The sequence below is a fragment of the Salmo trutta genome, chromosome 17 (genome assembly GCF_901001165.1).
Source record: "Salmo trutta chromosome 17, fSalTru1.1, whole genome shotgun sequence".
Classification (NCBI taxonomy): Eukaryota; Metazoa; Chordata; class Actinopteri; order Salmoniformes; family Salmonidae; genus Salmo; species Salmo trutta.
The window spans coordinates 26870041-26894635 of NC_042973.1; the positions used below are offsets into that span (position 1 = coordinate 26870041).

Genomic DNA, 24595 nt, shown 5'->3' on the forward strand with positions numbered 1-24595 from the left:
AGTTTACTCCAATTAGGGGAAGGGTGGTAGGGTTAGGGGAACATAATAAAGGATAATATATTTTAAAAAGATATACACTACCATTCAAAAGTTTGGGGTCACTTAGAAATGTTCTTGTTTTTGAATGAAAAGCAAATTTTTTGTCCATTAAAATAACATCAAATTGCTCAGAAATACAGTGTAGACATTGTTAATGTTGCAAATTACTATTGTAGCTGGAAATGGCTGATTTTTTTATGGAATATCTACATAGGCATACAGAGGCCCATTATCAGCAGCCATCACTCCTGTGTTCCAATGGCACGTTCTGTTAGCTAATCCAAGTTTATCATTTTAAAAGGCTAATTAATCATTAGAAAACCCTTTTGCAATTATGTTACCACAGCTGAAAACTGTTGCCCTGATTGAAGAAGTCTTCCCTATGGCTCAGTTGGTAGAGCATGGTGTTTGCAACGCCAGCATAGTGTGTGCAATGCCAGGGTTGTGGGTTTGATTCCCATGGGGGGCCAGAACAATTTTTTTTTTTTTATTAAATGTATGCATTCACTACTGTAAGTCACTCTGGATAAGAGTGTCTGCTAAATGACTAAAATGTAAATGTAAGCAAAACACCAGTCTCAACGGTGAAGAGGCGACTCTGGGATGATGGCCTTCTTGGCAGAGTTCCTCTGTCCAGTGTCTGTTCTTTTGCCCATCTTAATCTTTTCTTGTTATTGGCCATCTGAGATATGGCTTTTTCTTTGCAACTCTTCCTAGAAGGCCAGCATCCCAGAGTTGCATCTTCACTGTTGACGTTGAGACTGGTGTTTTACGGGTACTATTTAATGAAGCTGCCAGTTGAAGACTTGTGAGGCGTCTGTTTCTCAAACTAGACACTCTAATGTACTTGTCCTCTTGCTCAGTTGTGCACCGGGGCCTCCCACTCCTATTTCTATTCTGGTTAGAGCCAGTTTGCTAGGCCAATAAAGAGTGATACGAATGTGTGCTTCAGTTAAAGTTGGCTTCTTAGCATTCATTCCCATGGTTATCAACTGTACTGCAGAAATAGAACTTAGATCACAGAGAAAAGGTGTGGTGGTGGCAGCTGCAGAGAAGGTTTTATTGCAGAAGAGTTACAAAGTGTGTTGAGTGAAAGAGTCCCTTCCTCCCAGGCATTCAGCCTGGAGTAGGATCAGTTAGGGTCAACGTAGTGGAATGGGGTGGTGTTTTTTATTTAAATGTTGTATTTTTATTAAATAGTGGTATATAGGTGTAGGGTTAGTTGGTGGTGCAATCCCCCCCCATTTTGTTTTTGTATCACAAAATGTAACGTGATCGACCACACACTCCCGCACAGTAGGTGGCAACATGCACAAACAAATGTGCGAACGCCATGATGTGTTGTTGCAGAATGATGATGGTTAGCTAGCTAGCTAGATGAACGTTAGTGTTCTGCGGCTGTGAAGTTATTGGTTTTGTTTGAGACCAAGCCAGCTACCTCACCACCCAACGTCATTCAAGATTATATGAAATTGCATTATTCAGGCTGGCGTCAAGCACGTTAAAGGTGAGTAACTATATCTGTCTGCCAGGTAAAATTATATCTAAGCTAGCAGGATACTGGCTGGCGTACGCATGTGTTGAAATGTAATAGCTTTTTTTTACGTTAGGTTTGCTGCGTTTCACAAGACGAGATAAACAGTGCTGTGTTGACACTGTCGGCTACTGTGGCTAGACAACTAGCTAGTTAGTCATTTAATAATAGCGAGCAAGCTAGGCAATTGAATGTATTTTATCAACATACTACAATAGCTGACTAGCTATACAGCATAACACTACCAACAGCGTGTTTTTTTTAACGAGTGCGTTTAGCTAGCTAACGTTAACTGGCTAGTTGCTTTGTTAGCTAACTAGCTAGCTTTTTGGGGGAGGGGGCTGACTTGAACACTACAATTATTAGCCAGCTATCCATTATCATGATGCTAACTAACGATGATGCTAATAAACAATAACAAAATATAGCTAGCTAGCCTGTGTTGTTTGACAATATATTAAGGAAATCTCCCAAAACGTTTGAACTAGACAAACAACACATTGTTTGCTAGCCTAATGTTAGTTATACTCACACTTGCCACTTGTTTCTTTTTACATCTGCTTCTTGTTATAGCTAGCTAGCATATCAAAGCTTGACATTGATACAGGTAGCCTATAACATGTCATCACATTGGAAAATGCTCAACTAAGCTCCAAGTTACTAGTTGCCCCTCAATGTAGCAATCCATTTTTTTATCGAACAACTTCACCATAGTTATCTTGTTGAAAACAAGACTGGTGTCCCGGTTCATTTGCTAAGTAAAGTTCGGAGTCATATGGTTTATTATAACCACACACATTTTTTTTGGTCACCATGTTAGAGGGGGATGATGTGCTGTCCAGAGAGGTTTGGTGGCGTTTTCTCATGTCAGCGTCATGTTGACACAAGTGGTCCTGTCTGACTTTACAGCCCTAATTTACATCCAGCAGGCCATGTTCCCAGCCGGAGCCGGAACTAGTGGTTTGGTTTGGATCTCAGAAAGGCCCATCTGGTGTGCACAATGGGAGGGAGCTGTCCATATTTTTCTGGAAGAGAGGCTGCCTTAGTGCCACTATCTAACTGGCGTGTATTCATTACGGAAAACATTTACCGTTTTGGGGCGGCAGGTAACCTAGTGGTTAGAGCGTTGGGCCAGTAACCGAAAGGTTGCTGGATCGAATCCCCGAGCTGACAAAGTAAAAATCTGTCGTTCAGCCTCTGAACAAGGCAGTTAACCCACTGTTCCCCAGTTTGCCGTCATTGTAAATATGAATTTGTTCTTAACTGACTTGTCTAGTTAAATAAAGGTTCAATTTAAGAACCAAATGTTAGCAAACAGAGCAAAATGAGAGTTTCTATGGGACAAATTCAGGTAAGGTCCCTCCTTGCCTGGAAACCTGACATTGAATTGCATAGAATTCTACATCGGTCAGAAATTAGGTTTTGAATCAGGAAAGTTTAGAGGTCGACCTCTACAAGCCAGAATGTTGAATAAAAGGATATACACAAGATAAAAATAAATGCACAAGACGCATGCATACTTGCCGAGATTATTCACGCGTTTACATGGGTTCTGCGCATGCTTCAGGTGATATAAATTTGAATGTGCTTTGAAAAGTTGATGTAGTTATACTTTCCTGTGGATATATTGTGTCACATTCCTACCGCCAAAGGAACAACTGCACGGACAAGTGGTGAAATATACTTTTATTCAACATTCAGGCTTGTAGAGGTCATGAGAGGAAACTTTCCTGATTCAAATGTGCATTTCTGCCTGATGTAGAATTCAATGCAATTCAAGATAAGTTTTTCAGGCAAGATCCCTCATTGTTTAGTTCCTTGTTTCCTTTTAAGAAATGTTTTGCAACAGAATCTGCTGAATGAATACACCAATGGTCCTCAGTCCATGCCTCAGGCCGTCGGAAGGAAATTATACCTACCTGTCCAGGGTCTGTTATTGGTGGGGTGGGGTTTTAAAGCTGCTCCTGACCTATCCCAATGACAGCTGATTTTCCCCCTTGGGGCCAAACCTTTGTGGCTGAGTTTGCATGTTTCGGCATTCCTCCAGATTTATGGTAGACTCTGTGCGAGAGTGGAGGTCCTCTCCCTGAAAACAGCAGTGAAAATGGTTAATGTCCATTTGACCAACCCATTCTGAATTTATGTTGCCTTGTAACTCAGTACTGAAATTACACTGTAGACACTAGTTACCTTCCAAAACTATATAGAATCGAAGTAGATGGATTTGATTAGGGAAGGGAAAGCATCAAGTTGCTGAAGTATGTGTGCATTAGGCTAGATTTTATGTCCTGTTAATACGACATTGTCTTTCATTTCGTTCCAGGTATTTTGGAAAATATCTGCAGTGGAACTCTCTAGGCCAAACAACTACCTTCCTCATCAGCCTTTGGATCTCCTCAGTGTGTAAAAATGTATCCTTTGATGGTCGCCTGGCTGAAGGACTGATCTACACGCTGGACTTCAAAGATGGAGAGGAAACGCAGAAAGAAATGAAAAGAAGATCAGGCCGTGTGCAATGAAAGCATCTGTGAGCTTTGGGCACGAACTGCTCTGTTGATGGATGATTGCCATATCAGCCATATTTTTGTCTTGTCATATGTTAAACAATTGCCCCTGGCTGCTAGGAAGCCTGCTCTGGGCTTGGAGGGATAAAGACTATTTCTGATGGGTGGTGAACAGAAAAGAACTGCTTGGACCATGACCCTGGTGCGTATATGTTTCTCGCTACTAGTGGCCCTGCTATGTGGCAGGTTGCCTCTAGTGGGGACAGAGGGAGGAGATGGGACCGCATCCACCTCCACTTCATCTCCCAACCCTGATGGGAATCACAGTTCCAACTGCTCAAGTCTCACTGTGAAACTGGAATTCTCCACCAAAGTAGTTGAACATGGTAAGCTCTGTTACTGTTGTCTTTGTTTTTCTCAAGCTTTTACTAGAACACATTTAAAGAATTGTGAAAGTGTAAACAATAATTGAAACAGACTGATGAATGCATATTTGCTCTGTCAGCACAGTATTTTTGGGAGATTTTCAGGTCACACATGATTGCCATTTATGACATGCAAGTCAAGTGTGTTTTTCTCTTTTATGGTGTTTGTGTTTAATGAATTGCCACTCATTGACCACAGACCAACAACACAATGTGAGCCTTGCAGGACGATCACAGTCAAGCTTCTCTACACTACTCTACCTGGCTGGAGATTCCAGGCTTGGCAGGCAAACAGTGTTGGAGTATTCAATGGCTGTTGTCCCAGAGAGTACACAACCACCCCATTTCCCCTCCTTCAAGAGCTTTGCACACTCTTGGCATTCTCTCAAACAGCTTCATGAGGTAGTCACCTGGAATGCATTTCAATTAACAGGTGTGCCTTCTTAAAAGTTAATTTGTGGAATTTCTTTCCTCCTTAATGCGTCAGAACTAGTCAGTTGTGGTGTGACAAGGTAGGGGTGGTATACAGAAAATGGCCCTATTTGCCGAAAGACCAAGTCCATATTATGGCATCCATATTATGGCAAGAACAGCTCAAATAAGCAAAGAGAACGTAATGGTGGACTGTCGTTTAAGACCTGAAGGTCAGTCAATCTGGAAAATTTCAAGAACTTTGAAAGTTTCTTTAAGTGCAGTCACAAAAACCATCAAGCGCTAAGATGAAACCAGCTCTTATGAGGTCCGCCACAGAAAAGGAAGACCCAGAGTTACCGCTGCTCCAGAGGATAAGTTCATTAAGAGTTACCAGCCTCAGAAACTGCAGCCCAAATAAATGCTTCACAGAGTCCAAGTAACAGACACATCTCAACATCAACTATTCAAAGGAGACTCCGTGAATCAGACCTTCATGGTCGAATTTCTGCAAAGAAACCACCAATAAAGGACACAAATAAGAAGAGACTTGCTTGGGCCAAGAAACACGAGCAATAGACATTGGAATGGTGGAAATCTGTCCTATGGTCTGATGAGTCCAATTGTGAGATTTTTGGTTCCAACCACTGTCTTTGTGAGACGCAGAGAATGTAAGCGGATGGTCTCCGCATGTGTGATTCCCACCGTGAACCATGGAGGACGAGGTGTGGGGGTGCTTTGCCGGTGACACTGTCTGTGATTTTTATTTAGATTTCAAGGCACACTTAACCAGCATGGCTACCACAGCATTCTGCAGCGATATGCCATCCCATCTTGTTTGGGCTTAGTGGGACTGTCATTTGTTTTTTAACAGGACAATGACCCAACACACCTCCAGGGTGTATAAGGGCTATTTGACCAAGAAGGAGAGTGATGGAGTGCTGCATCAGATGACCTGGCCTCCACAATCACCCGACCTCAACCCAATTGAGATGGTTTGGGATGAGTTGGACCGCAGAATGAAGGAAAATGTGCCAACAAGTGCTCAGCATATGTGGGAACTCCTTCAAGACTGTTGGAAAAGCATACCAGGTGAAGCAGGTTGTGAGAATGCCAAGAGTGTGCAAAGCTGTCAAGTCAAAGGGTGGCTACTTTGAAGAATCTCAAATATAAAATATATTTTGAATTGTTTAACACTTTTTTTGTGGTTACTAAACAAAGCAAAATAAGAAACGTCCCTTTTTCAGGATGTTTCGTCCAAATAACTTCACAGATCTTCATTGTAAAGGGTTTAAACACTGTTTCCAATGCTTGTTCAATGAACCATAAACACTTAATGAACATCCACCTGTGGAACGGTCATTAAGACATTAACAGCTTACAGGCAGTAGGCAATTAAGGCCACAGTTATGAAAACTTAGGACACAAAAGAGGCCTTTCTACTGACTCTGAAAATTCCAAAAAGAAAGATGCCCAGGGTCCCTGCTCATTTGCGTGAACGTGCCTTAGGCATGCTGCAAGGAGGCATGAGGACTACAGATGTGGCCAGGGCAATAAATTGCAGTGTCTGTATTGTGAGATGCCTAAGGCAGCGCTACAGGGAGACAGGACGGACAGCTGATTGTCTTCGCAGTGGCAGACCACCTGCACACTGATCGGTACATCCGAACATCCCACCTGCGGGACAGGTACAGGATGGCAACAACTGCTTGAGTTACACCAGGAACGCACAATCCCTCCATCAGTGCTCACTGTCCGCAATAGGCTGAGAGAGGCTGGACTGAGGGCTTGTACGCCTGTTGTAAGGCAGGTCCTCACCAGACATCACTGGCAACAACGTCGCCTATGGGCACAAACCCACCGTCGCTGGACCAGACAGGACTGGCAAAACGCGCTCTTCACTGACAAGTCGCAGTTTTGTCTCATCAGGGGTGATGGTCTGATTCACGTTTATTGTCGAAGGAATGAGCGTTACACCGAGGCCTGTACTCTGGAGCGGGATCGATTTGGAGGTGGAGGAGTCCGTTATGGTCTGGGGCGGTGTGTCACAGCAGCATTGGACTGAGCTTGTTGTCATTGCAGGCAATCTCAACACTGTGCGTTACAGGGAACACATCCTCCTCCCTCATGTGGTACCCTTCCTGCAGGCTCATCCTGACATGACCCTCCAGCATGACAATGCCACTACGCACAGAACGAGTATTATGGCTGATTTCCTGCAAGACCGTAGTGTTCTGCCATGGCCAGCGAAGAGCCCGGATCTCAATCCCATTGAGCATGTCTGGGACCTGTTGGATCGGAGGGTGAGGGTTAGGGCCATTCCCCCCAGAAGTGTCCAGGAACTTGCAGGTGCCTTGGTGGAAGAGTGGGGTAACATCTCACAGCAAGAACTGGCAAATCAGGTGCAGTCCATGAGGAGATGCACTGCAGTACTTAATGCAGCTGGTGGCCACACCAGATACTGACTGTTACTTTTGATTTTGACCCCCCCCCCTTTGTTCAGGGACACATTATGCAATTTCTATTAGTCACATGTCTGTGGAACTTGTTCAGTTTGTCTCAGTTGTTGAATCTTGTTATGTTCATACAAGTATTTACGCATGTTAAGTTTGCTGAAAATAAACGCAGTTGACAGTGAGAGGATGTTTTTTTTTGTTGTTGCTGAGTTTACACGATTCCATGTTGTTATTTCATAGTTTTGATGTCTTCACTATTGTTCTACAATGTAGAAAATAGTAAAAATAAAGAAAAACCCTTGAATGAGTAGGTGTGTCCAAACTTTTGACTGTATATGCTAAATTCCTGAAACTTAAGATACACCCCTGGGGAGTGGCACAAGTGTATGCAATTGTACATGGATGGCACAATGTATCAACTGAAAGTTATTCACTATGATGTGATTCCCGGCCTTCTTTTGTCAACCAAGACTGTTCTTATGTGCTTTTATTTCTCTGATTTGGTTATTTTCTTCTGCTCAGTGTTTTGTGATAATTCCCAAGAACTTTATGGTCTAGTTAGTTGTTATTAAAATTGTTTGTCAGTCCAGAATTTACAGGGCTTTGTAGCAAAGTCTTATCCCTATTGCATTGAAGATGGCAGAGGAACTGGTAGTACAATGCGGCACTGTTTTCTTGTTATCGGAGGGAAGTGCAGAGTTGAAGGGTGTCACTGTACCAGCCCAGAGATGTCACTAGGAATTTTAAAAAAAATACTAGAGCAGTGATGGGCAACTGGCGGCTGCGGATCAATTTCCAAAACCCCCCAAAATACTATGTTTTTTTGGGAGGGGACTCAGTCGGTTACTGTAGAATACACAAGATGCAATTTTGAAATTTGGATGTGCATCAGCAGCATGTCATTCACTGACGGTCACTAATTAGCCCATGTCAGCTAAACATTTTTAGATTGGTCAGTTAGCTGGCTACACTATCTAACCTTGTAATAATCATGGTTGAATTATGGATTGGGGCGCCCCCATTGATTTTGTAAAGGTGTCTGCATGCTTCCCAGCCGGAAGAGTTCGTGCATATATTATGACAACATTTTGACGTTTTTGTTCATTTTTCTGGAGGCACCCCGAAGTTTGGAGCCGAAGTCTACGCCCCTTTGTCAGTGATTGGTCAACAGTAGGGATTCGTCAAAGTCTTTGTTGTCATTCAACGAGAGATTACTTGTTTTTTAATGCATGTTTTTTTTCATTGAGAAATAGTGCAACAGATATCTTAGTTAGATGTAAAATTGTGCCGCTAAGATCTCCTCTGCAAAAAACGTCAATATTAATGACAGATTTCTTGAGTTATCTTAGATTAATTCTGACTATTTTGAGGAAGTTCATGCTGGCTATGGCGTCTCAATTGACAAACAGTACTATTGCCACTTTTTCTCCTTTTTCAAGCGACGGTCTTTTGACTCTAGAACCGCCTGGCCTTTCAGCCTTTAAGTGCCCACTAGAGAACGTACCCGCATATCATCAGATTCATATCAACCCGCAAGTTGTAGCAAATCTAAGCATCAATGCTTGATAAATAGTGCATAAACTATTATAAATGATTAAATACATATTTGTGGAAATATATAAATAAATAAGTTATTTGTTTCAATAGTCAAGGTTTGGTTTTGTATAATTCTATAAAGTCCTAGAAAAACAGGCCTATAGCCTATTTTAATTCCCCTTAAAAACATTACAGAGATCCATTTGATCAACTTTATTTGTGGATTTGATTTAGTAATTAAAGTCCAGTTACAGCTTCTATTGACAAAGTAGAAATTAAAAAGATATCATCAGGCAGGTGCATAGGTGAAATTATTTTCTGTATTTCTTAACAAAAGCACCAGTGCATGAACAATTGTAAAGGATGAATTGCATAAGTAAATAGCATATTTTAATTGTTACTAGTTTTTGGTTAGTAGCTAGAGCAATGCTGCTGCACGAGTGGTCATGTGCTGAATTTATGGACAGCACGGATATTCTTGAAAAAAGTCACATTTGGAAATAGAGCTGCACCTCTTGAATTCAGTTATTTGACAAAGGTAAGTGTAACAAACTGCACAATATACTCTTTCTGAGACTATATAAAAATAAAACATTTACCTGCATGTGACTGAAGGAGGATTTGATAAAGTGATGATCCTTTCCCTGCATCTGTAAATTACAAGGTGCGCGCGCCCATCTCTTCATGTACAATTTAAGAACTGAGGCCTAATATTGTCACTCAACAGATTGTCAATTTAATCTTGTCTGTAGGCTAACTGGTATGTGTGAAATTAGTTTTGATGTAGTCTCGATGGGCCTGCTTTGCAGGCTGACTGGCATCATTTGTTTCCCGCTCATCAACTTGGATAGAGTCAAGGATATGTTTTGCATTATTCTGAAGGCCTTTTGCAACACAACATGTTTGTGTTTCCATTACAATACATTCCATTAGTAAGAGCTAAAGTAACTAAAACAGTCCTGTAACAGCTTCTTTTTACATAGTAAAACGTAGAAGAGAATGGTATCATCCTCCGAAGCGCGCGGTGAAATTAACAAGTGCAACGCTGATAAATAGGCATAGCACAAACTCATCATTACACTGTCTTTCTAAATTGAATCAACCTCTTCACCCTCCTTATCATTCATGCACAATTATCGGCCATTTGTTGGAAAGAGACACGTTATCGCCTGGCTGGGTACCAACATCCTACAGCACATTGTCTTGGCGGGTTAAGTTTGGAATAGGTGTGAAAAAACGTCTAAAAGCTCTAAATACTTGTGATTTGAAAAATTCTGACATGAGCATTGTAAAATACAAACATTTAGGAATAGTCAGGAAAAGAGCAGGACAGCTTTTTTGGGGGGGCTGATTTAAATGTTATTTTATTTACAAAATCAAATGTCAGTGGCCTATGCCGATTCTAGTGTTAAGGGTGTATGCGAGCACACTCGTTCTGTTCAGCTAGCTGACTTCGGCTAGGTGGCAGCCAATCTGAAGCATGCTGACGCCTTAAGTCTATCTCACTCCGATATCATATTAACATGGCATAAGTAATGGCAAAATGTGTAGAATTGCAAGGAATTTGTTAAAAATAGCAATCTTCTCGCCAACCTATGGCAAAATTTGTACAGTTGCGTTAAACTTGTTTTAAAACCGCAACATTTTCTCTACGGGGGGCCCAACAGGCTTGGGCAGGCCCTAACTGCATGTGTAGGTACACAGCCCCGTGAGCCACTGGTGAGTAGAGAGATTTCTTGTGGCCCCCGCCCCTATCAAAGTTGCTCATCCCTGTTCTAGAGACAAGAATATTACAGTGACTGCAATGTCCAAAAATCTCAGGGATTGCCAAGTTAAACCAATGGAGTTATTACAGCTTTACCTATATCTCTCTCCCCAAATGGCAATGCCACATATAAATCTGTTGACATGGAATCTCCCACAGCCAGAAGCGCAACTGCCATGGAGATACTTAATGATTACCATGTTCTGTCTTTCTACAGAGTACATTGTGGCGTTTAATGGCTACTTTACAGCCAAGGCACGCAGCCACTTCATCAGCAGTGCTCTGAAGAGCTCCGAGGCCCTGGACTGGCGCATTGTGCCCCGGAAGAACCCAGCCAGTGACTTCCCTAGTGACTTTGAGGTGGTGCAGATCCGCCAGGCCTCTCACAGCAGCCTGCTCACCCTGGAGGACCACCCTTACATCAAGAGGGTCACGCCCCAGCGCAAGGTGTTCCGCACACTCAATTATACACCTGACTGTGAGTCTCTGTCTTCGCCTCTTACAGTCATATTTACACGTTTTACTCAGCCCCACTTTTCTTGTTTTAACTGATCCGCATATTTTATGCTTTTGTCTTCTAGATGGGTTGGGTGTTTAGAAACAAACTCGACGCATGCGCAACTATGGGGCAAAACAGACAGGACTGGCTTAGATTGTAAACTATATTTTGCCTATGTTTATTGAAAACATAAATAAAGTTGTGCAATAAGCACTTGTCTCTCAAATACATCGTTAGATGCTGGTTAGCCAGCTAGTAAATTTTTGCCTTATTAGCATATATGTGACATCAGTCAAAACACCGCAAAATAAGACATGGATCAATAACAAGGTCAAATGAGCTGAAACGAGCCACTTATGATTCATCACATGGCAGTTTCTTGTCATTGTTGCTAGCTATCAGGCCATTCAGAACCATAACACACGGCCTTCTGCCCTTTGGAAGTGTGCATATAATATTTGTCACGTTGTCAGCTAACCCGTCTCTGGACCATCCCCATATCCCCCATACGTGTGTGTCATATCGTATAGCTGCCTTTCAGTCACGTTTGACCACTCCCCCCAGTCTCTCCCCCTTATAAACTCACCATGTTATTGTCCCTCGATTGAAACTGTTTCATGAAACTGTTTGATCTCACACACACACACGTCTGCTCACCAAACTGAACCCCACACACTGACTGCTTTCAGTCAGAGCTAAATGTAGGTGAATATTTTATCCCGCTACACAATAGCTGTAGTTTGGTCAGTGTCTTTGTAGTGCACCAGGCTGTTTCAGTGTTCTGTCCTTCTGTGTTGTGTTTGGACGCGTTAGACGTTTAGTGGGGATCATATATCTTGCAACACATACCCCCTGAGTACTAACCAGCAGTAGGGCAGCTCCAGACCTGTGGGGGGCTGGCAGAAAGGAGAGCTCTGTTTGTGCCTGCGGGTTGGTAGAAGTCTCTCTCTCAGGATGAAAGAGTGCTATGTCTGGGCACATTGGAGCCCCCCCTCCACCCCCAGAGTATATTTTTATTTAACTAGGCAAGTCAGTTAAGAACACATTTTTATTTACAATATACGGCCTACACCGGCCAAACCCGGACGACGCTGGGCCAATTGTGCGCCGCCCTATGGGACTCCCAATCACGTCTGGTTGTGATACAGCCTAGTTCAGTTCCCACTCACCACCATAATGACCATGCTGTACTGCAAACCAATAGTACCACTCACTGCCACCAATTAAACATTATCTAATTGATTTGGGATATTGGAAATTAACTAAATTAAAATGATCTGAATTTTACAGCTTGACCTCCCGGCTTCATTTGGAGGTGGTAATAAATATGATTGGCCATCACTATTGGAGTGACGGTAGGAGAATCTCAGAGTTTAATGTACACTGATCAAAAATATAAATGCAACATGTAAGGTATTGGTTTCATGAGCTGAATTAAAAGATCCCAGAAATGTTACATACGCACAAAAAGCTTATTTCTGTTATTTTGTTCACAAATTTGTTTACATCCCTGTTAGTGAGCATTTTTCCTCTGCTAAGATAATCCATCCACTTGACAGGTGTGTCATATAAAGAAGCTTATTCAACAGCGCGATTGTTACACAGGCACATCTTGTGCTGGGGACAATAAAAGGCCACTCTAAAATGTGCAGTGTTGTCACACACTGCATGAGGCAAATGGTGGTCACACTAGATACTGACTAGTTTTCTGGTCCACACCCCTACCTTTTTTTTCTGTATTCCCAGTCATGTGAAATACATAGATTAGGCCCTACATTTATTTATTTCAATTGACTGATTTCCTTATGAATTGTTGCATGTTAATTTTTTTCAGTGTAATTAGACTTCAGAGAGGAGCCATCAGCAGCTCTGTCAGTGTCACTGAGCAGTAGCCAGTGAGAAGAGGACTAACTGTTACTGCAGTAGGGCCATTTCACATGATTAGATCAGCGGTGCTTGTTAATTGCCCACCACCATCACCGCTCTCTTGACTCTGATTATTGTAGTGGTCTGGTCGCTGTTGAGTGAGCTATCTGCTTTTGAACCCAATCATGTTCAACAACCTCATGTATTCTGCATGATAAACTCAGTACAGTAGCTAATCATCATGCAGATTCAGTCAGAAATCACTTTGGCGTATTCTGTAGATTTTTTATTTGAAATGAAAACATGAGATTGCTTCACTGCATACATAATCAATATATTACACATCACATTGGGAGCTATCCGTCTCTCTCTCAATATCGTGCACACACCAATGTATAACTGAATGTTTGTTTTTCGCTCCTGGGCTTTTCATTGATTGTGTTTTTTAAAGATATTGTTCTTGATGTTTTCCTCTCTTGTCATCCCTTCTTTTCAGTGCCGGATCCTGGGGCAGCCTGCAACAACGACACCCGCTGGACCCAGAAGTGGCAGTCGTGGCAGTCGTCCCGTCCGCTGCGCCGGACCAGCCTTTCTCTGGCCTTCGGCTTCTGGCACGCCACGGGCCGCCACTCCAGCCGGAGGCTTCTGAGGGCCATCCCCCGACACGTGGCCCAGATATTGCAGGCAGATGTCCTCTGGCAGATGGGATACACCGGTGAGGACAGACACTGTGTGTTTGTCTGGTTGTCTATTAGTGTATAAACACTTGTGGGCTGCAGGTAGCCTAGTGGTTAGAGCTTTGGGCCAGTAACCGAAAGGTTTCTGAATCGAATCCCCGAGCTGACAAGGTAAAAATCTGTTCTGCCTCTGAGCAAGGCAGTTAAAACCGGGATAGGGGTTCCGCTAGCGGAACGTTTCCATAACATCCGGTGAAACTGCAGAGCGCGAAATTTTAAAACAATTATACAAAATATTTAACTTTCATACATTCACAAGTGCAATACACCAAATTAAAGCCTAACTTCTTGTTAATCTAGCCAGCATGTCAGATTTCAAAAAGGCTTAACGGCGAAAGCAAACCATGCTATTATCTGAGGACAGCACCCCATCAAACAAACGCATGACAATCATAATTCAACCCGCCAGGCGTGACACAAAACTCAGAAATAACGATATAATTCATGCCTTACCTTGGAAGATCTTCTTCTGTTGGCACTCCAATATGTCTCATAAACATCATAAATGGTCCTTTTGTTCAATAAATTCTGTCGTTATCTCAAATGTCCATTTATTTGGCGCGTTTTATTCAGAAAAATACCGATTCCAACTCACGCAACATGACTGCAAAATATCTAATAAGTTACCTGTAATCTTGATCCTAACATTTCAAACAACTTTCCTAATACAACTTTAGGTATTTTTTTTAACGTAAATAATCGATAAAATTTAAGACGGGATAAACTGTTCAATACAGGACGAAAACAGTGGAGCGAGCTTTCAGGTCGCGCGCCCCAACCAAAACAGTACACTAGACTCGACCCTCGTTCTGAACAGCCATACTTCTTCATTACGCAAAAGAAAAACATCAACCAATTTCTAAAGACTGTTGACATCTAGTGGAAGCGATAGGAACTGCAAGCAAGTGCCTTAAATCTAGATCCACATAGAAATCCCATTGAAAACACTGTCACCTCAACAAACAAAAAAATCCTGGATGGTTTGTCCTCGGGGTTTCGCCTGCCAAATAAGTTCTGTTATACTCACAGACGTAATTTTAACAGTTTTAGCAACTTTAGATAGAAAACAATCTAAATCTACCAATTATATGCACATCCTAGCTTCTGGGCCTAAGTAGCAGGCAGTTTACTTTGGGCACGCTTTTCATCCAAAATTCCGAATGCTGCCCCCATCCTAAAAAAGTTAACCCACTGTTCCCCCGGGCGCCAAAGACGTGGATGTCGATTTATGGTAGCCCCCCGCACTTCTCTGATTCAGAGGGGTTGGGTTAAATGCAGAAGACACGTTTCAGTTGAAGGCATTCAGTTGTACAACTGACTAGGTATTCCCCTTTCCCTTGTGTGTTTCTGGGTTTACACTAACATGTCTACTGTAGCCTGCATGTTTCTAAATATCTGTATTTTTTGTGTGTAGGTTCTGGGGTGAAGGTGGCTGTTTTTGACACAGGACTCAGTGAGAAACATCCACATTTTAAGAATGTGAAGGAGAGAACCAACTGGACCAATGAAAAGACACTTGATGATGGTAAGATCATGCTGACTGAACCCTCGTCTCTGGTAGTGCTTAGTGATGGGACCGGCTTTTGAGGAGGAATGGATGTCTATTTCTGCTACATTGCACTACACTACATTTATCTTTCTCTCTGCAGGGCTGGGTCATGGTACCTTTGTAGCAGGGGTCATTGCCAGCATGAGAGAGTGTCAGGGCTTTGCCCCAGACTCTGAGCTTCACATCTTCAGAGTGTTCACCAACAATCAGGTGTCATACACTTCTTGGTTCCTGGATGCCTTTAACTATGCCATTCTGAAGAAGATTGATGTCTTAAACCTTAGCATCGGCGGTCCAGACTTCATGGACCACCCCTTTGTTGATAAGGTGATTGAAAGAAGATGTCCGAAGCTGTCCGAAGCCGTTAATGTGTATCCCACTCCGAATTGATCGAAATGTGTGTTTGTGTGTGCCAGGTTTGGGAGCTGACTGCGAACAGGGTTATCATGGTCTCTGCCATTGGGAACGATGGGCCACTGTATGGGTATGTTCTGACCTTGGGAGGAGAGGTGACTGCCTCAAGGACATAGTATTGATTGGTGCAAGATACTGATTAGTTTGAAGAGCTATTATGAACACAATATATGTAATCAAAGAGTTTTTACTGATGATACTTTATCCCTGTGTATCCTAGCACCCTCAACAACCCAGCGGATCAGATGGATGTGATTGGGGTCGGTGGGATCGATTTTGAGGACAACATTGCCAGGTTCTCCTCCCGGGGGATGACCACTTGGGTACGTCTCCCTCACAACCCACAGCATAACCCTGAGTACCTTCTCACATGTCTATCTCAGTGTATTCTTACCTTTCCCAGTCAGAGTAAACTGAACTCTGTTCCACAGCCTTCCTGTTATCAGTCCCAGACTAGACATCTAACCCTGTGATCTGCAGCCCCGTCTCTGCCATTGAAAAACACTGAGATAGAGGAATTGAATGTACTCTGTGCTCAGACCTTGAAGCATATGGCACTTCATAGCCTGCATTCTGTGGGACATATACTGTAAATGAGGAATGCAAACATTGTGGGATTTGTCCCATGTTCTCCTCTGCCACTCTTTCTCCTATACTGCCACTCTTTATTCAACATGATTCTGTCTTGTGTTTTAGGAGCTGCCTGGGGGGTATGGCAGAGTGAAGCCTGACATTGTGACCTATGGCTCTGGGGTGAGGGGCTCAGGGATGAAGGAGGGCTGTCGCTCTCTCTCAGGGACTAGTGTAGCGTCACCTGTAGTGGCAGGAGCTGTGACCCTACTGGTGAGGTAAGTCATTTCAATGACTACCGTTACAGCTGCATCAGCGTTGTTAAAAAAAGTTATTCCATCACTCACCTAAGCCATATGACTCTGCTTTTGAAATGGAAGGAGCAATGGACCCAGTTCCCAGGATGGCTGTGGAGGTGCAGTGTTTACATAACCAGCGGATGTGTAACTTTGAGAAAATGGTGTTGTTGCTTGTTCTAACTCCACCACCCTTCCTGGCTGTCTACACCTCCCTTTTCCCCTGGCCTCTCCCTATCATATGGTCTTATCTCACCTCCTACGCACACACATACGCACACACACTCACTGGAGATAACACTGCTGTTCCAGATGTTTTTCATGGTCTTAATCTCAGCCATCTTTGTGAGAGAGTTGCTGCTTTTTATCTGGGAGCAGAATAACGTCACACCATAAATTACACACCTGATACGGTCTGCCTCAGGTATGGAACTCTCAAAGTAATTTGCTGTCTTAAGGATTGGCTGTTGCGTGCCATACTGAAGCCATTATTACTTTAAGTGAAATGCTGAGACCTGGCCAAAGGGTGAACATTCTTCTGTAGTCTGCAAGCAGTTTACTGTCATGTTATGTTGAACAATAATTACCATTAAGACATACATATCTCAATGGGTTGTCATACATTTTCTGTGTTCAAACATTAGCTTGCTTCAGCTCAGTAGCATTAAAGCATCCAATTGATAAGGTGATCTAGTTCTGCAGTTTCTGAAAGAGACCTTACTCAGCAGCATTTCTCTAAGAGATCGTGATAACCTCATTTGCAGTGTTAGTGGCAGACTAAGAGTCCGGAAGGGCTGATAAATTGCAACAACAGTCTTCAGGTTCGATATGCAGTTACAGTTTAACGGCCAGACTGTACTGTCTGTGTATAAGTGGTCTGATGCTGTTGTTTTTCCCGTGGACTCTTTGGGATAAATGAAACGTCAATACATATCCTTCACTTCAAAACAACAAGGACACAGACAGTTAACAGAATCAATCTACTTTCCCTCCAGGAAAAGAGCTGACACACTTTCACTTTCTCTCTACACTTTTTATGTAGGTCTCTCTTAAGATCCAGACAGAGTTTAATCCAGACTTCTCACTTCTCTTACAAAATGGTTTATTGCACCTATCTCCATCTGTCTCTAAAACATCATCATCCCTCTTTTTCTCATAGCAAGCTGTTGAGTCAGATGGTAGCTCTTGCTTCATATGTCCCATCTTCATTGAAACATAATGCAAAGCTAATGTAATAGTTGTTAACCCAGCTGTGTCTCTCCTACAGCACGGTCTTGAACAGAGAGCTGGTGAACCCAGCCAGTATGAAGCAGGCTCTGATCGCCTCAGCACGGAGGCTCCCTGGAGTCAACATGTTTGAACAGGGCCACGGAAAACTGGACCTTATCAGAGCCTACCAGATCCTTAACAGCTACAAACCCCAGGCCAGGTATTACACACACACTCTGCACGCTCATCATCATAAAACGCACTCTCTGCACGCTCATCATAACATGCGCGCTCTGCACGCTCATCATCATAACACGCGCGCTCTGCACGCTCATCATCATAACACGCGCGCTCTGCACGCTCATCATCATAACACGCGCTCTCTGCACGCTCATCATCATAACACGCGCTCTCTGCACGCTCATCATCATAACACTCGCGCTCTGCACGCTCATCATCATAACACGCGCGCTCTGCACGCTCATCATCATAACACGCGCGCTCTGCACGCTCATCATCGTAACACGCGCGCTCTGCACGCTCATCATCGTAACACGCGCACTCTGCACGCTCATCATCGTAACACGCGCACTCTGCACGCTCATCATCATAACACGCGCGCTCTGCACGCTCATCATCATAACACTTGCGCTCTGCACGCTCATCATCATAACACTTGCACTCTGCACGCTCATCATCGTAACACGCGCGCTCTGCACGCTCATCATCGTAACACGCGCTCTCTGCACGCTCATCATCGTAACACGCGCGCTCTGCACGCTCATCATCGTAACACGCGCGCTCTGCACGCTCATCATCGTAACACGCGCGCTCTGCACGCTCATCATCGTAACACGCGCGCTCTGCACGCTCATCGTCGTAACACGCGTGCTCATCGTCGTAACACGCGCGCTCTGCGTGCTCATCGTCGTAACACGCGCGCTCTGCACGCTCATCGTCGTAACACGCGCGCTCTGCACGCTCATCGTCGTAACACGCGCGCTCTGCACGCTCATCGTCGTAACACGCGCGCTCTGCACGCTCATCGTCGTAACACGCGCGCTCTGCACGCTCATCGTCGTAACACGCGCGCTCTGCACGCTCATCGTCGTAACACGCGCGCTCTGCACGCTCATCGTCGTAACACGCGCGCTCTGCACGCTCATCGTCGTAACACGCGCGCTCTGCACGCTCATCGTCGTAACACGCGCGCTCTGCGCGCTCATCGTCGTAACACGCGCGCTCTGCGCGCTCCTCGTCGTAACACGCGCACGTTCATCATCATAACACGCGCACGCTCATCATCATAACACGCGCACCCTGCGCGCTCATCATCTTAATACACACTCACTTTACATAGTATTCACTTTACAGTCAAGTCACATCCAATGTTAAATGATCACCTTTTTTTTTACGTTGAAAGGTTTTAGCAATGTCAAATAATCAGAACTCTAACCTGATTTCATGTTGATTTGATCCTGTTTGTCTTTAGTCTCAGTCCCAGTTACATCGACCTGACTGAGTGCCCCTACATGTGGCCCTACTGCTCCCAGCCCATCTACTACGGTGGCATGCCCACCATCGTCAACGTCACCATCCTTAATGGCATGGGCGTGACTGGCAGGATTTTGGACAAGGTACTTTTATATAGAAGGCTTTGTGTCTCATGTCAAAACATGAATGATATACATTTATCTGACAAGCTGTTTCTTTCTTGTGCTCTCCAGCCCATCTGGCAGCCTTACCTACCGCAGAATGGTGACCACATTGATGTGGCAGTCTCCTATTCGCCAGTCCTTTGGCCCTGGGCTGGATACCTGGCCGTCTCCATCTCTGTCGCCAAGAAAGCTGCATCATGGGAAGGGATTGCCCAGGGTCATGTGATGGTGACCGTGGCCTCGCCTGCTGGGAATAATGTGAGTAACAAGGATCTGTTTCACATAGTTACCTTATCTCACCTTTCACTGTTTTTATGGGATTTCTGTAATATCACTCTGACATCCTCTTATGTAGATTTGTAACCAGGGAGCATCATACAGTATTTTAAAGCTATATTTGGATACTACTGTTAGTTAGCATGTGTCCTGGGTCAAAGGTCAATGTTCTGACCCTCATTGTTTTTTAATTCCTCAGTCTGAGGTGGGTGGGGAGATGACCTCTACGGTTAAACTGCCAGTCAAGGTGAAAATAGTCCCCACTCCTCCTCGTAGTAAGAGGGTTCTGTGGGACCAGTACCACAACCTGCGCTACCCGCCTGGCTACTTCCCTCGAGATAACTTGCGCATGAAGAATGACCCATTGGACTGGTGAGTTCTTCGGACAGCTATTTACCTCAGGATCACTTTAGTTTTAAGAAAGAAGATTAGGCTGTTTCAGGTGTACTGGCTGTTTGGGGTAAGTTGCCGTCTGTAGTGCAACTCTTAAAACGTGCCATAAGAGCAATTGGTGTCTTGATGTTTGTTTTGTTCGAATCATTTGTAGGAATGGAGATCACATTCACACCAACTTCAGGGACATGTACCAGCACCTGAGGAGTATGGGTTATTTTGTGGAGGTCCTGGGTGCACCCATCACCTGCTTTGATGCTAGTCAATATGGTGAGTATTTTTGCTCTCTTTGTCATTTGATTCTAATCCAAAAATAATTTAGAGCAGGATATGGGAGAGCAGCACATGGATAAATGGCTTTTCTGTCATTGCTTGCAGCAATAATTCTAGTGCCTCTGCATGCATAGCTTGTTGTTTTTCTCTGTCTGGTCTCGGCTGACATTTCCTGTGTGTTTAGGGACATTCATGATGGTGGACAGTGAAGAGGAGTACTTTCCAGAGGAGATAACCAAGCTGCGGAGAGACATTGATAAGGGACTGTCTCTCATTGTCTTCAGTGACTGGTACAACACCTCTGTCATGAGGAAAGTCAAGTTCTATGATGAAAACACCAGGTAGGTATTACAACCCCACTGTGTAGCTCCTATTATATCCCCCTCCTGATCTAAAGTCTTAATTTAAACATCAATGGACAGATGGGGCATCATGCCTTGTGACAATAGGGGGAGGCGGCACGCTCGAGATTAGAGAAGTGGACCAGCAATCTGAGGGTTGCCGGTTCAAATCTCAGTAGGATTCGGCCACCCACTGTCGATGTTCCTTTGTGCAAGGAACTTACCCCCTAAACTTCTCATTGGGTGCTGCCCTCTGCTCCAGCCTCTGCAACCTAATGCGTGTTAGTGATGCGCGGGTTGACTCATAACCCGCAGTCCCTGCAGTTATAGTATTTCAACCACATAAAATGTTCCCCTCAGGCAATGGTGGATGCCAGACACAGGGGGCGCCAATGTGCCAGCTCTGAATGACCTGATCTCTGTATGGGGGATGGCCTTCAGTGATGGGCTCTATGAGGGAGACTTCACCATGGCAGACCACGACAGTAAGAACACACTCTGACACTCTTACACACCCTCATTCACTCGCTGTGTCACTCATTTTGAAATACATTGTGTAAATCTAGAAATGAATCAAATTAGATGGATATGTTATTTAGTGTAATGTTTAAACTCTTCTCTCAGTGTATTATGCATCAGGGTGCAGTATTGCAAAGTTTCCAGAGGATGGGATTGTGATTGCCAAGACCCTAAAGGATCAAGGTATATAACACACACTCACTGCCACAACACACTTGGCAGCTGTTACCATGAGGATGTTGCTGAATATTCTCCCCCCCCCCCCTTCTCAGGGTTGGAGGTCTTGAAGCAGGAGACTGCGGTTGTGGAGGGCGTTCCCATACTGGGAATGTACCAAACACCATCTGAAGGGGGAGGTCGGATAGCCCTTTATGGAGATTCAAACTGTATAGATGATAGTCACAGGCAGAAAGGTAGAGACCCCACCTGCAGTTTCCCTTGTTCTCTATAAAACTGCTAATGAAATAAAGGTTTAAACTCCTCTTCTGTGATCAGTTAGTGTCTGAGTTTGACCATTGATGTGTGTTCCCCCCATAGACTGCTTCTGGCTGCTGGATGCTCTTCTGCAGTACACCTCCTACAGCATGACTCCTCCCAGCCTCATCCACTCCAACAGTAGGGTGACTCCTCCCACTGGCACCGACCGTCCCTTGCCAGAGAGACTGGAGGGTAAGGCTAACACTAGATCCTCAGTCATTGTCAATAAGAATTTGTTCTTAACTGACTTGCCTAGTTAAATAAAATTAAAACTAAATTGCTATGATGGCTAATACAGTACCTTTATTCCTCTCTTCCACAGGTAATCACCTATATCGGTACTCAAAGGTATTAGAAGCTCACTTGGGAGACCCAAAGCCCCGCCCACTCCCTGCCTGCCCTCACTTGTCATGGTCCAAGCCACAGCCACTCAACGAGACGGCACCCAGGTGTGTGCCAAATCACCTGTCAAAGTCCCTAACTCCTGCAGTGTTAATTTCCTTCTCCTGACTTTCCTCTCATTCTCTATCAAACAGATGGAGAGATTATGTTGAATAATGCCTCTCTTAACTGGTAATCTCCTCAATAATGTTTAACCATGTATTTGTGCTCTGCCTGGTTCTATTTGTTAACAGTAACCTATGGAAGCACCAGAAGCTGCTATCTATTGACATGGACAAAGTGGTGCTGCCTAACGTCAGAAACTATAGACCCCAGGTCCGGCCTTTGTCCCCTGGGGAGAGTGGAGCCTGGGATATCCCTGGAGGTGAGAATATATACCAATCAGAATTATCACTGACTCCAAATCACCTTTTTTATAAATGGGATGTGCAGTTAAAAAGGTGATTTTCTTGTTTTTCATGCTTTTTTCACACTGAGGTCGTTATAATACTCAGAAATTGTGAAAATGATTGTCCTTTTTGTGTAAGAGCTGTTTGAAGAAGATGCCTGGAATTTCAACCTGCTCAGGTGGGATGGATCATGACATCACAATCTGATCTGATTATTCTGACCAATGACCAGTTGTCTTTTATTTGCATATGTATCCTTCTACTTTGGAGGGGTAGGCAGTCTACCAGTGGTTCCCAACCTTTTTTGGTTACTGTACCACCAACGGAATTTTGCGCTGCCCGGAGTACCCCTGAAGTACCCAATCATGTGCATTTTACCAGTAGACCTATGGTCTAATGAGTCTTCTCAAGTACCCCCTGTGGATAGGCCAAGTACCCCCAGGGGTCCTAGTACCTCTGGTTGGGAACAGCTCAGACAATCCTATCCACCAATCAGGGCTGTATATGTAAATGGAAAACTAGGCTCAGGAAAAGAAATGATAACAAATTAATTTGCAGTTATTTTCATGAAATAAACAGTGATTTAATTAGACAGTGATGATTTAAAAAAAAAAAAAAAAAAAAAAATTGTTTTAATTAATTAAAAAGACTGCACAGGGGCTAAAATGCACACATTAACAGTTAGAATGGCTGAGGTCTGTTTCTTCAGTCTTGTCGCTGTTAATCATTTTTGGCAATCATCATGTACCGCGTGATGCCTCTGTGTGACTGACACTCCTGTCCTCTCCCCAGGTATAATGCCAGGCCGCTACAACCAGGAAGTGGGCCAGACCATCCCCATGTTTGCCTTCCTGGGAGCCATGGTTGTGCTGTCCTTCTTTGTGGTGCAGCTCACCAAATCGAAGAACAAGCCCAAACGACGGAAACCAAGAGTCAAACGTCCAACGTACCTCCAGCAGCAACAGCAGCAACAACTGGCACCAACAGGCAAAAACCCTACAGTGTGAGGCTGCCTTCCCAACCACCACAGACTATTGGGCCACAGCACACAAGGCCCAGAACTCTAGAAGACTAGCCTCCACTGAGGTGTTGACTGCATGTGTGCTTCTGCCTTTGAGTTGGGGCTCTTTAGATGGGTGATTTAATGAGCAGTGTTTGTCTGACTTTGAAATATGCAGCCCACAAAACAGACAAGGATGTTTCCCACAGGACCTCACCTCTTTCGCCTCCACTCTTCACAAGAGTTTTTCATTCCACTGACCAAATGGAGTTTGAATGAAATGTCTGTCCACTTTTTGTATTTATTGAATCTGTGCCGCATCCCCTGATTTGGTTTCATCTTCCGCAAGGTCTTTTAAAGTCAGATTAGATGAACTGGATTGAAAACAAATTCTGATGTTTTGAGATACTTATTTGGAACTTGCTTTTTTCTCTTTCTGTTCAGGTGATTATGGGTTGCTTCATTTGTTAATTCTTAGTTTTTATATTTTATATAATGAGCTCTGGTGAGGCATTCTGTTAAAGTCCAACTGTCATTGAAGTAGCTTTGGCAAACTTTTTCAAATATATCATCAATTAAAAATGCGTAAGCCTTGGGTCCCTTGTTTATTGTTGCAATGTGTGCCATTCAAAAAACACAGATTTTTCCATACTCTTCTAATGTAATTCATCTGTTTTAAAGTATGTTGTGGAAAGCCACGACATGCAAGACCATATGTCTAAATCTAGCAGGCGTTGTCAGGCCTTCAACAGTGTTCTAATGTCGAGATGACCCACACCATCTGTGGTCTATCTACTGCCTCCACCCCAAATGAATGGGAAAGATAGGCAGCATCTGAAATGATAATTCTATGGTGTATATCTTTCACATTGGGATTGAGCCGTGTAGCTGGGTGACTGGGATCTAATGCAGCATACAACAGATGGCTATGGACAGGGACCAGGCTTCACACTTGGGGTGAACTATTACACATTTGTGGCAACTGAAGATTTATTTGGGATGCCGTTGTTGATGAAACTGTTCTACAGCTAAAACACAGGATTAATGGGAATTCGCA

The 24595-nt window shown here is 43.8% G+C and overlaps 1 protein-coding gene across 1 annotated transcript; it reads left to right on the top strand.

Annotated features, from left to right (window-relative positions):
- The first annotated feature begins 1359 nt into the window (after positions 1-1359).
- mbtps1 (membrane-bound transcription factor peptidase, site 1) lies at positions 1360-24134 on the top strand. The gene is made up of 22 exons (XM_029696345.1): positions 1360-1546; positions 3897-4463; positions 10888-11148; positions 13532-13750; positions 15187-15297; positions 15422-15648; positions 15738-15805; positions 15956-16058; positions 16432-16583; positions 17869-18030; positions 19303-19447; positions 19538-19726; positions 19944-20116; positions 20292-20407; positions 20595-20751; positions 21112-21236; positions 21376-21453; positions 21543-21683; positions 21808-21939; positions 22070-22196; positions 22383-22513; positions 23331-24134. The coding sequence occupies exons 2-22, from the start codon at positions 4238-4240 to the stop codon at positions 23543-23545; spliced, it is 3258 nt and encodes a 1085-aa protein (XP_029552205.1). The 5' UTR covers positions 1360-1546; positions 3897-4237; the 3' UTR covers positions 23546-24134.
- The last annotated feature ends 461 nt before the right edge of the window (positions 24135-24595 follow it).

Bases quoted from the DNA above. Each gene is read 5' to 3' on its own strand.
- mbtps1 (XM_029696345.1), top strand. From the start codon at position 4,238: ATGGGTGGTGAACAGAAAAGAACTGCTTGGACCATGACCCTGGTGCGT. The intron at 16,059-16,431 runs GTACGTCTCCCT...CTTGTGTTTTAG, and splicing joins CCCGGGGGATGACCACTTGG to GAGCTGCCTGGGGGGTATGG. The intron at 22,514-23,330 runs GTGAGAATATAT...TCCTCTCCCCAG, and splicing joins AGCCTGGGATATCCCTGGAG to GTATAATGCCAGGCCGCTAC.